At 38.6% G+C, this 12771-nt stretch overlaps 1 protein-coding gene across 1 annotated transcript in view; it reads left to right on the top strand.

Moving 5' to 3' along the window:
- ARFGEF3 (ARFGEF family member 3) overlaps positions 1 to 12771 on the top strand; it is a 199544-nt gene that overhangs the window by 87335 nt on the left and 99438 nt on the right. The window contains exons 6-7 of the mRNA XM_061206836.1: positions 5028 to 5070; positions 7222 to 7300. Coding sequence (XP_061062819.1) covers positions 5028 to 5070; positions 7222 to 7300 — 122 coding nt within the window. The remainder of the gene's footprint in view (positions 1 to 5027; positions 5071 to 7221; positions 7301 to 12771) is intronic.

The following is a 12771-nucleotide window of genomic DNA, read 5'->3' as shown; positions in this document are numbered from 1 at the left end:
ATTGTTTAAGAAAATGAATTTAAAACTGATATACCCGAAATGGTAGTTTGAAAAACAAACATTTTGGAACTTGCTCTTATTTTTTAACTTAAAATGAATTAATCTAAGCCAACTTCCAAATACACTGTTGAGTTTTCAATGCTCGTTTGGAATATTAAGCATTCAATAGGAGATAAATTAAACTGTTAGAAAATATTTACTTTTACCTAGTTAATTTTACCAAAAAGGTTATTATAATGAGGCCCGGCAGAAAGGTCTAGCTTAAGCAGTAGCAGCAACAAAGGTTAACATTTAGTTCCTCTCTTGTTTCAGTTATCAATCATCAAATTAAATTTGCCATTTGGGTGAAAACCCTGTATTTTCATTGTAGATAGTCTTGGAGTTACTCCTAGAAAAATAATTTAGGTACATTAAATCCCCCTTTTTTTCTTTTTGTGGGACTAAATATGCTTGGAAAATGGAAAGGATAACATATCTTATGGAGAGGGAAAAGTGGGCAAATTTAAAGCATGCATTTATTGTCAATGCCCATTCCTATAGCTTCCAAAAGAATTAGAGGCAGTAAAATCTGAAAAGTCATGCCATTTAACATCAACATCACCATCAAATGAGAGATTTTTTTCTTTTTTTCCAAATTGGGACTTCTCCATGCAGCAGCCATCAGGGAGTCTTCTCATGTTCAGCTAGACATTCAGACTCACAAGATCCAACTAGACCACAACTGGCGTTATGTTCACTTAGCAGGATATAGGACAGGAAACAGAAGTAGGGCAACGACAGGCATTTATCTTTCACAGGAGTCCTTGCTGCAGTCCAGAGGCTAGTTGCTGGCTCTCAAATGTCAGCTTAGGAGCAAAAAGATGAGAGCCACCTTTGTGGGTACAGAGTCACCTTGGCTTAGCATCCCCAGGTTTCAACTATGTAGGAACCAATAATCTGTAACAACTGCATGAGCTCAGCTGGCAGAGGTCCCAGAGGGTGTGATCAATGACAACAGTCACCCAGGGAAACTTCTCACCAGGTTTTTATAGTTCGTTCACAGTTCTCCGAATTCAGATGCAGCTTAGTAATCGGGGGACATTTTTACCCTAAGCCATGCTGCCTAGTAACACAGCTAACTGTCCCACTTTTATCAGGTTTCCAAAAGAACACAGATGGAGACTTAATCCAAGGTCAAACTTGTTTATAGAGGAGAAAGGGTTTCATTAACCCTTTCCCCACACTTCATAACTCAGGAGTTAAATTCTGTTCCTGTTTTGCCATGGAGAGAACTTTTCCTGATTAATTTCTAGCCACCTGAGTTTGTTCTAGGTAGAATTATTTGGCATATCTAAAAATCACTAATTTGCATTCTCTTGTGATGCTCAGAATAATAAGCTTCTAAGAGTGATAATCTTTAGGGAAAGATTACTTTTCCTATATGATTAAAAACAAATTCCCAGGGATTTAAAATACATATGTAGTAGTACTCATTGACAACTAGTCTTACATCAGGCTGACTTTCTATTTAAGAGAGATTTAACATCCTCTCCAATTAATTCCAAAGCATGTTGGTAATGAACTGATATCTACAGATCGTGTATGTTGCTGTCTTATTTCTTTACCAGGTGTGCATTGAAACATACATATGTAGCTGTCACCAGCGTAGTATAAACACTGCTGTGCGGGCAACTCTCAGTCAAATGCTGAGTGACTTGACTTTACAGTTACGACAAAGGCAGGAGAATACGGTGAGCCTCTCGGTACCCACACGTTCATTCCGGTCTTGCCAGTGTCTCTGTGTAACCGCATGCTAAGTGTCCCACGTCCTATATGCCTTCCCCTCCCCCTGCCAGGGCTGCTTCCTACTGAAACATTAGGAAGGGCTGGCTTGGTTCAGAAGAACATTTATTTATATAAATTAAACTCTTTAAGTGTATCTTTGCCTGTTTCACTCCAAAGCTTGGAGAGTTATTTTTCCTTATGGTTTCGGTCATTTTTTTAGTCATTAATTTAAAATTCACTTTTCTTTTAAAATCATGTTTTAAACATCTCAGATTGAACAATTTTATATAAAAATATTGTGATGTATTAACAAACAGAAGTAAATTCAGAATTAAGAAAAATTACTAGCAGTTAATTAATTACATGCTTTGAGGCTTGGCGTATATGTTTCTGTTTGTGAAATAAAAGGCTGGGGCAGGAGGTTTCCTTCACCTGCTGGTACCATCAGGGAAAAGCTGAATTTGTCTTCTCTCTGTCATCAAAGCCCACTCGAGCTTTTTGCTCTGAACTTGAGCAGGTTGTCTAAAATGAGCATTCCTGGGAAGAATGTAAATGTAATCAGCTTCTTGTATATGTTATCTCCTGGGAATGTTAATTGAGGAGATGATTCCTCTTCAAAATTGGTGTTTTTAAAAAACAAAAAAATGCCTCTAATAATTCAGATTAAACTTCTTTTAAAATCTGCAAGAAGTATTCTGAAATGAACACTTTATTAGTTATTTTTTAGAATAGGAAATCTCAATGGCGATCCAAAATATCTCAGAAATTAATTTTACAGAAATGAAGAGTTCATTTCTAATTTTTAACTTCAATTATTTTCTAATTTTTAGAAAATCATGGCGTTGAGTGAAACCTTAGAGATTATCTGGTCAAGTTCTTTTATTCCTCAGAAAAACAGCTGGGGAAGATGAAGCCCAGAGAGATGAAATTGAAATCTAAAATTAATGAGCGTATCAGTGAAAAGAGCCAGAACAAAAGCCCTAGTCTCCTTACTGACTCCCAATCCAGGTTATTAATATGCAGTCTGGCAGCCAGTGTTTTTTTGTTTTTTGTTTTTTTAAAATCCACTAATCTGAAAAAACAAATACTGATTTTCTTCTCTGTTTGCTATATCTAAAGCCCAAGTTTTTATTAAAAATTGTTTAAACTTGAGATATTTGTATTATATTAGCTTACTCTTTGTTAAAAACTATTTCATTTATACTAGGGTTTTGCATATGATGGTATAGAAATATTAGTTTAAAAGAAATTCAAGTCTATAAGCAGAAAGCATTAAGAGAAAAATGTTTCTTAATGGAAACAAAGCTAAGATGTTGAGAGTCCTGATACTAGTATATGATCTAGTATATGTTCCATCCTTGCTAAATGGCAACATGATGGGAAATACTATAACGCTAATGTTTTAAGATGAAGCATTTAAATGAAACTTTGTAGTTTCAAAGTGATTTCCATTATGATAGTTTATTTCATTAAATTTTTAAGTAGGAGAATTTGGGGTTTTAAGTAAAACGACTCAGCTTTTTAGCTTATCTTGCTCTTCTGTAACAGTGGTGACAGGTATAGTTGTAGAGGTCTGGATAAAACTAGAGGGTTGTCTGCCTCTGTCCTAGGTACTGTGTGGCTAGTCAACCTTCTGGTCCCCCTCATCACTGACCATCTGGACTCACCCCATCCGGAGGCAAGGTCCCAAACGAGATAGAAAATTAGTGTTTCCTGTTAATTTCCTTTCTATTACTCATGAGATCCCTGGAGATGTTTTTGTGTCCCAGAAAAACATGATTCTCAGGATGCTAATATTTGAAGCACTTACGATGTTTACTAGAGGGAGACATAAGTTTTGCCACCTAAGAATGGTTATTTTTTAAAAAGCTATTAAAGGGGAGTGGTCCCTAGGAATGGTGAGGCTTACTCCAAGTAGGCTGCATGTTCTCCCATGGGACACTTAGCGTTACTTGCAGAAGATGTGTATGGTGTCACCCATCACATGACCCATCACTGGAAAGACATCATGGGCCATCTCAGAATTAGAAAGACTTAAATACAGTGGAAAGAAAATAAATCTAGAATGCCAAAAGCTTAGCATGAAATGTATCTTCAACTTAATGTCTAGCCCCTCCCCACCCCTACTCCCAGGGCAGATTACTCAGTTTGGTTTTGTAGCCTCAGAAACCCTGAGTTATTATCGAGCTTTATTATTGAATTATTTCGATGACAAAAGCCATTGTTAAATTGTTGTTACTCATTTTAAAAAGAAAAAAATTCCACATGTAAATATTTGGGGGGTGGGTGGTAGTGGTTCTCCTATCCATAAAAATGATTCAGATGGATTTCCTCCGGAAAATGTTGTTCTGAACTTCATATTTATCCATGTGCTGAGCTGTAGGCACTAACATAGCATTTCCCAAAACACTGTAGAAGTTGCTGAGCTTGCAAATTTATGAACAGAGAAGAGTAGAAATACATGCCTGTAACAAGTTTAAAAATGATCAGTGCTATGGTATTTATATCTGATAGTTAATTGGCATGGAAATGCTTTCTGTTTATCTCCCAATGCTAAGAGGTGGGGAGACTGAAGGGTTGCCTTCCTGCTCGCAGCTCAGTAGTCACTGAATTATCCCTACCACGGGAAATAATCTTACTATCAGTAAATGTCTTTTCCTTCCTATTCTCCCTTCCCTCCAGGTTCTGTCTCTACCCTGATAGTTCTAGATCTACCTAGAGATGGCCTAGAGGGTCGGTCTGGTCAGACAGTCAGAAGTTAATACACTCCCCCATCAATTAGGAATATGGTGCTTCTGACCCGCAGTCATCTTGGACCTGTATGTTGAAGTCCAGGAACCTGATTCTTCTTACGATTAAGAATCTGTATTCATTAGGTGCCAGTCAGAGTGCAGTCTGTGACCTGGGGACAAATTGTTTTTTGTGCAAAGAGAACGCACCTGTTTAGGCAGGTATTGCCTCAGGTCATAGCCCTGCAGCATCCTGGAATGATCAAGTGCACCGTGGGGCTTAAACTTCCAGGGGGTTGTGGACTCTTGAATGAATTATTTTTGGAACTGATAACTCAGTTCAGACATCACAACCTTTTCATAAGTACCATGAGTAATGAAACGCTATCAAGAGCCGGAGTGTGCGCCTAGGTAAGTTAGCAGAGCCCAGAGCACTCAGATGACACTTTGTTTCCTAGAACTTTCCGTTGTTGAACAGTCGGGATTTTTCTTGCCTGAATCTCCTAATTGTCCTGTGTGTGTCTCCCTTACTAGATAATTGAAAACCCGGATGTCCCGCAGGAATTCAGGAGTCAAGGTATTGGATTTGATTTTTGCACATTCAGTTTAAAAAGCCGGTGAAAGAACACCTACTACGTGCTTGGCGTGGGGATGTAACACTGAGTAAAAGCTTTCGGGTTAGTTCCCCATTCTCCTTGGAGGCTCTGCTTAGCTTTAGTCAGCTGTTGTTTCCTTCTGTTCCTACACCCTCTGCCAACCATACTTGTCCCTGCTCCAGCTGTGTCAAGGAAATTAACTCTTCTCACACCTTCCTGCTGGAAGCTAGTTTTTGTAGTTACGTCACTCTTCATGAAGTCAGGTTCATTATTTCACCTGAAGGGTATTTGTGAAACACCTAGTTTTTGATATGAAAAATGAGTCACCTCACAGGGAAGGACAGACAGCCCAGTTTCAATAGCAGATGAAATCAAGGTAAGGAACTTTCATTCTGACCCACAGGACAGGAAAAAATAAAGGTCCACGTACAACAGACAAGCACTTTGACTTCTTAAAAATGTTTGATGGTATTGTTTTCTGAAAGAGATATGAAGAATTCAAATTATCTGATTGAAATACTGAAATATAATTTTTATTTTGAATTTTATTCGGTCATTTTTAAAATGTTGAAAAAGATCTGCTTTTCTTTGATATTTTTGCCGGTTAATAATGGGGAAAGGGGGGGCGGGGTAGAGAGAAGATGAAAAAGACAGGGAATGAAACGGAGAGAAAGAAGTAGCTTAACAGCCACAGTTAGGAGAAAAAGAATAAATGAAAGAAAAATGACTGCTTTAAGTCATTTTCTAAAGCATCACATGAGCATGTTGTTTTAGTCACATCTTCCTGCATTCTTGGGCTGCAACATCCTTTCACCTTTTGAAGCTCTCAGTGGTATGCTCCAAGATTTTCCACCAGTCTCTTCCTCTTTTGGCTATTGCAGTTCCCATAATGTCTTCCTTTAATGTAGGATGATTTTATAAACTAAAAAAAGAGGTCAAAGTCCTCTCGGTTAAGGATACATCTTTAAAATCTATATCAGTAAAAAAATTGATAGACTCATTTGATATTTACCTAAAATTGAGTTTCAAGACTACTTACGGGTTTTATTTATTTTAAACTATCTTTTATCATTGTACTTTATCATTTCTCAATTTGTTCCTGCATTTAAAATATTAAATTCTGAGGATCAGCCATTTCTCATTCCCTTGCCCTCCTCCAATTTTATTTTTATTTTCCTTCTTACACTCTTGCCATTTTTTCTCCATCTTCTCTGACCTCATGGTCATTCATTCATTCATTCATACATTCATTATGTACATCCATCAAACACTTGGGCACATTTGTATAGCTCTCCACAGGTTTTTATTTAAAAAAAAAAAAAGCAAATGCTTCCACTTGTTACTTCACTTGGCCCAACAGTGCTGGGACTTCGTTATTATTTATCGCATCTTGCCAAAGGCCAAACTGAAGCTTACCCAAGCTCACACAGTCAGCAAACTGTGCACCAGTACTTGAACAGATTCCAAATTTCAGCCTTTTTCCAATACACTTCAGTGCTTCTGTGGGAGTTTTGTTGCTAGATTCTGGACACAAACATGTTTGAAAGGAAAATTTTTTCTGACCTTGGCTGTTGCTCCTTTAACAATGAAGGCCATGTACCCTGAGGATGCTGGACAAATAGCTAAAATAGGTGAAGATGGTGACTAACTTATTTTGCCTCCTTTCCCTAGTTTCCTAGTATGAAAAGCCCATCTTTCTTCCATGCCACCATATTTTATCTCTCTGGGATACAGCTCAAGTCTGCTCAGGAGACCCAGAAATTCAAGAGGTCAGAATAAGGGATACATGTATAGTCTGCTGGCCTAAATATTGAGAAAATTGTTATCAGTTGTGTTGTTCCTTAAATTAACCAAATCTTTTTTGTTAAGTGTGAATGAATTTTACTTATAATAAATAGTCTATTATTTCCTTCCTGGACTATCTTGAGTGTTTTACTTTGGAAAGGACTGATGGGATAATCGGTCCTTTAATTCTTTTCTGTGACCCTTTTGGTGACCTGAGGAAGCCTCAGCATCTGAAAATCATCTTTCCAGTCCTGAAAGTATCAGAAGCAGAAGATGGGAAGGACTGTTGAGGAAGCCTGTAGTGCCCCCTGCTGATGTCTAATGCCTGTCACCTCCTCTGTTTGAAGGGTCAACAGTAGAGTCCCTCTGTGATGACCTTGTCTCTGTGCTCACTGTTCTGTGTGAGAAGCTCCAAGCTGCCATCAAGTAAGTGCCTTCAACACTGGTGCTCTGATTCGTTAACGGACTATTTCTGAAGTAACTTTTGCCTGCAGCATCGCTTAAAGTTGCAGAGCATAGGGACAGTGGTTCCCGCCACCCCGTTGGTATTCACTGAGCAGTTCACTGTCTTTCCTGAGACATGTGTTCAGTGATCTTGGGCAAGCCCACATGACCAAATAAGATTACTGAAGGATGTAATTTTCTGATGAGAAAAAGGGAAAACAGTACCTTGCAGAAGAGTTAATCCCTCGAGCATGGAGGTGAGTGGAAAAAATGTTGGCTAAGAGCTAGTTGATACAAGGGCTAGTCCTAACCTGGCATGTCCCAGGTCTGTGGCTCCAAATGAGCCTTCTCATCCAGCTATCGCACCTTCCTCGTCTGCTAAATGGCCAGGTTGGGCTGTGTGATCTTTTCTATTTCTTCTAACATCTCCTGAGCCTGTGAGCTCACATACCTATCTTTAAAAAGAATGTGTTATTCTGATTTTTATATACTTTTCATTTATTTGCATGACAGTTTAATCAGTGATATTAGTTCATTTGTGATGTCCACTTCTCCAACTGTCCATGCAGTAAGTTGATAACTTCTGCATCTGTAGTAAAGCCAAATCATAAAAAAGCCAGACTTGCCAAGGTGGGATGAAAGTCTCTACCAGCTACATATTATAATTAACTGCAACATTCTACAACATGGTAGGATTCTGAAGTGCCCTTTGAGTTGGGAAAGACACATTAAACTATTGTTTACTGGTAACTAGAGTAATTGATAATTCAGAAAACTTTTGCTTGTAGAATTTTATATACGGTAATGAGCTGCGAGAAACAGTCCAGTTGCAGACATGAATGAGCTCTCTCACTTTGCTGGAAACATTGCAGAAATTTGTTGTTGTTGTTGTTTTTGTTTATTCATAAACTCAGGATTATTTTTAAGCTAGGCTTAAAACTACTCTTAAAAAGTTGTTGCCCAATAGTCTCTACTTCAATTTATCTATCATTCCTCCAGGTCACCTGCATATTTTGACCAAATTAAGCTCAATTTATATCAGGCACTTAAAAAATGAAGAGACTTATTTAATACATAGGTAGTACAAACCAAAACGAAATAGCGCTTAACTTCTTCCACACCCCACCCTAAAGTTTCTCCCACCCCAGGACCCTAGGCAGGCTGCAGGTATGGACATTATTTTTCCCTCGGGGGGAATGTACATGGAATGTACCTGGCTGCTCTCGTGCCCCACTCAGGTCCCGCCTTCCTGACCCTGGAGAGTTAGAGCAGTAGGGCTGGGACTCAGATGATCATCCTAACCTGCAGACTCCAACACCAGCCACGGTGACCCCATCTCTAGGGACCCCATGCTACCTGATTTCCTTGGGACAGTCCCAGGTTATGCCTGTTGTGTATGATTACAATCACCCTCCTTTACTCTCAACAGTGTCCAGGCTGGGATAGATTATATATTCACTCTACCCATCCATGCCCGGGGTTTAGATCTCTTCCAGTGCTAACTTCTCACCACCCCTGCCCAGTTCCTCTCCATCTTGGCAGAGCCAGCTGTTAGATCAGAGCTGGAATATGTTTCTCATTGGCTTGTTTTCTCCTGAGAGACAATCATAGTTTAATTACTGTTGGCTCAACTGCATTATCTTTGTTGGATTACCTGGGTTAGAACCCCTGTTAGGCGCCTTACTAGCTCTTGACTTTGGGCAAAGAGCTCAACCACCCTAAGCTTATTGATCCTATAATTAATTATTATTATCACGTTATATTATTTTATATTAATAATATATGTTATAATATTTATAATAAAATAACATTATAATGTTATATTCATAATATAATTTTAATATTGATATGCTTAATGATTATTATTCAAAATATTTTTAATTTGCATTATGATCATTATAACATAGTAATATATATAATATTAGTAATATAAAATATGTTAGGGTTTTTGTAAGGATTGAATGAGAAAATTAACCTAAAAAACTGTCAGTGCCCACCAACCCAAGATCACCAGGAACATCTGAGGTTAACAGAATTAGGGTTATTAACTTGCTGCAGTAGGGGAGCCTGTACACGATGCGAACGGTAGGACATCCAGTAAAAGGGTGTGTGTTAGGAATTGTTATAGGATTTGAACCTGAGTTAGGTAATTTGGTGCGGATTAAAGGAATTGGGGGTTCTGTTCAAGGACTGGGTACTGTCAGAAAGCAAGGGGCAATTCTAGCATTGAGCATCCTAGTTTTCATCTAGCTGACACGAGGGCCAGATGGGAGCCAGAATTGTCACTGGAGAAGCAGCAGGAGTCACTTACAGGGGAGGATAATATTTGGTCATTTTTGTAATTGTACAGATTTTTTAAAAAATTTCTGTTCAGATGTGATTGTCGATTGGCTTTCATCTTGTTACATCATCATTGTGGAGAGTCCTCATCTGATGTTAACATTCTGTGCAGTTGTTTCTGTTCCCCAGGGGAACACACAGCTGGCTGGTAGCAACTAGCAAGCTGGCTATTGCCAGCTGTCAAGGATTCTTCTTCTTGGCCCACCCCTTCAGGTCTTAGCCTTGTCGGGGAATTAAACAAAGACCACCGAAATTTTGAAAAACATAAAGGCTATGTTCATTACTGTGCTGACAAGGGAAAACTAATAAATTAAACTCTTTTTTTCTGAGTAGTTTGCTAAGGGAAAAATCTAAAATTTTTAAGTGCTACAAAAGTGCTAATAATAGTTCATGGTAATTATGCCATTAATAATTTAAAAATAGCCATCAGGAGAAGTTAGAACAAGTCTGTAGGTCTATAAATGATACCACTGTTCATTGGTCCAGAAAGAGCCTTTAGCAAAGTCTAGTAAGGACCTGCCTGGCATCTGGGGTTCATTCAGTTCATGGTTCTTTAAAACCTGGATGGCTCTAATGTCACTTACAGGGACCCCTACCTGTAGGACAACCATATAACTTGGCTTACCTTAAACAGTCCAAAGTTACGCTTATTGTGTAATTATCATTAAAGACACTCATATCGATATCTTCTAGGAAGTACCGGTATAAGTGGAATTTTTTTTTTTTTTTACTGCACAGCACATAATAAATATTTGATAAATATTAGCTCTAAAATAGCTTGTTTGCTTTCAGAATTATCAGTGCTAATTCTAGTTTGTGATACATTTAGGAACACTGAGTTTCTTACATTAGAAATTTGACTGAAGGTTGTTGGGAAAATACAATGCACAAACATACATTACAAATGCTCACATATGTGTATTAGAAGCTAAAGGTCATACATTTCTATCAGTCACTGAAAAAATGAAAACGTTTCTAAACCATATGATTCAGGGATAGGCTTTAAATGGAAAAAAAAATAACTCATGTGACATGCATATGGTTTTCTAGGATTTCTCATTGGACATTGGATCAAAGATGGCTTTAGGCATATTGTTATAGAGCGTAATGATTTTTATAGGATTCTCATAGTCTTGCTTGTTTTTTCAAAGCAATTTCCTTATCATAATTCTGCCTCTGGAGACTCTTCTCCTTGTTTGGTTATGGCCCTTCCCATCATGGTTCCATTGCCCTAAGATGGGGGTTCTATTACTGCAGAAGCTGGGGTGCAGCAGGCTTAGTGCAGCTTCACTGGGAGACATTTAACACCCCCTGGTCAGATAATACCATGCCCTTGGCTGCTCTCACTCTGGTGGTTCTGTTAATTCTCCTTAAATTTTCACAGCTATATAGTTTCTTCTGATTTTACTACTTTAACTCCTTTTATTTCCATTGGCTAAACTTGATACCTCTCCTACCTTCTAAGTAGGTTCTTCCTCTGAAATCACACCACGGTCATTACTTCCCACCCAATATCCATTCCCAAAATCAGTGCCGATATACCTCACAGGTCTTTAGCTCTGTCGGGGTATGTACTCATGATATGTTCACTCTCTCAGGAGAAATCAGAAAATGCATTCAGGCACACAGGTTAACTCCCATGCCTCAGAGATGCGGTATTAATAGAGCTCTATATTAGGCAAGTTGAGTTACATGATGCTGTTTAAATCCAAGAATTTTTGGAAGGATAACTGGGATTAGAAAGATATTTTTTCATTCTCTGCCTGTTGGTTTCCCACCACCCTCTCCCCACTTCCCTCTCTTCTCAGTACAGAATGTCAGAGAGGAATCTATACTGAGGCATCTTGGAATCAATGAGGCGAGGCTGAGCCTTCATATTGTGTATTCTAATTCCATTCCACTCCTTATGCAATTAACTCCCTCCCTCCTTTTTCTAACTAAATTTGAATCTGTTTCTAAGGGAGGCAAAATCAAAATAGTTCAAAGCGAAACAAAATTTTAAGAACTCCAGAAATGGAGGATGTGCTTCCAGGTTGCTGTCACAGTAATCCTGCCAGGGCTGCACTGCTGCCCCTTCACAGACCACTGGGCCACCCACGAGAGTTGTTCTCTATGGATCGTGGGCCCGGGAGGAAGTCCGGAGACGAGCAGAGAGTGAGACCAGCAGATGCTCAACCTGTTCCAACAAAAGGCCAGACAAAGCGACTCACAGCCCTCCTAAGTAGGCAGATGTTCCCTAGTGTGTGTTGAAAGAGTTGGCTAGTTTCTAGGCTCCTTTCTGCCCTGTGCATCTCACAGATTCGTCTGTCTGTAGTCAGACAAATATGAAATGTACACACTGTGCACACACATGTGTGTATCTAGTGAGGGGCATGCCTGGAAGGTGCTCCTCTAATGACGTGACTCATGCCAGGCCACGAGTACTCATTTTTCCAGACTGCAGCAGCCCACAGAAAAGCTGCCGCATTCAGTCTCCAAGGAGACTCCCAGGCCAGTTTCCTTGGCAATGAGCTCTCTCTGTCACCAAGTCTGATGCCTTGGGATTGCCATATTGCTGCAGCACGCTTTGCTGATATGTACTCATAGGGAACTTGACTGCTTGTAGCTTTTCTCTGGGTTTATTTCCAGTGATTTCAGAAACTGAGACTGTTTATTGTTTATAGTTATTTTAGTTTTGTGATGTTCGACTGACAGTTTGAAAGATAAAGAGACATTTTTCAATAAGGGCATTTACTAATTATTTTTCTTAATAATGAGTCAAGTGATTGGTCAGAAAGACCACCCACCTGGATTTTAATACTTTCTGGTGGATTAGGCAGAAAACTTAATCCAAGTATGAAAATGTGCATCCCATCAACTTATCTGGTTTTTTTTTAATCTGGTTCTATTGAGGAACCCCATAGTAATAATTATGAGAAAAATAATTTGTCTGTTGAAAAAACATGCTATTTTCAAAAAAATAAAGAAGAAAAGCCAAATGCAAGTTAGTAAAGCATTAATCATCTAAAAGATATCATGGTACAATAAAACATATGAAACATATTTAGACAATTAAACATTAAAAATTAATATTTCTGGAATAAACTGGACTTTAGTCAATATATCAATATTTG

The sequence above is a fragment of the Eubalaena glacialis genome, chromosome 12 (genome assembly GCF_028564815.1).
Source record: "Eubalaena glacialis isolate mEubGla1 chromosome 12, mEubGla1.1.hap2.+ XY, whole genome shotgun sequence".
NCBI lineage: Eukaryota > Metazoa > Chordata > Mammalia > Artiodactyla > Balaenidae > Eubalaena > Eubalaena glacialis.
Note: the sequence above shows the minus strand (reverse complement) of the source record. Positions and strands in the feature narration are given on the sequence as shown.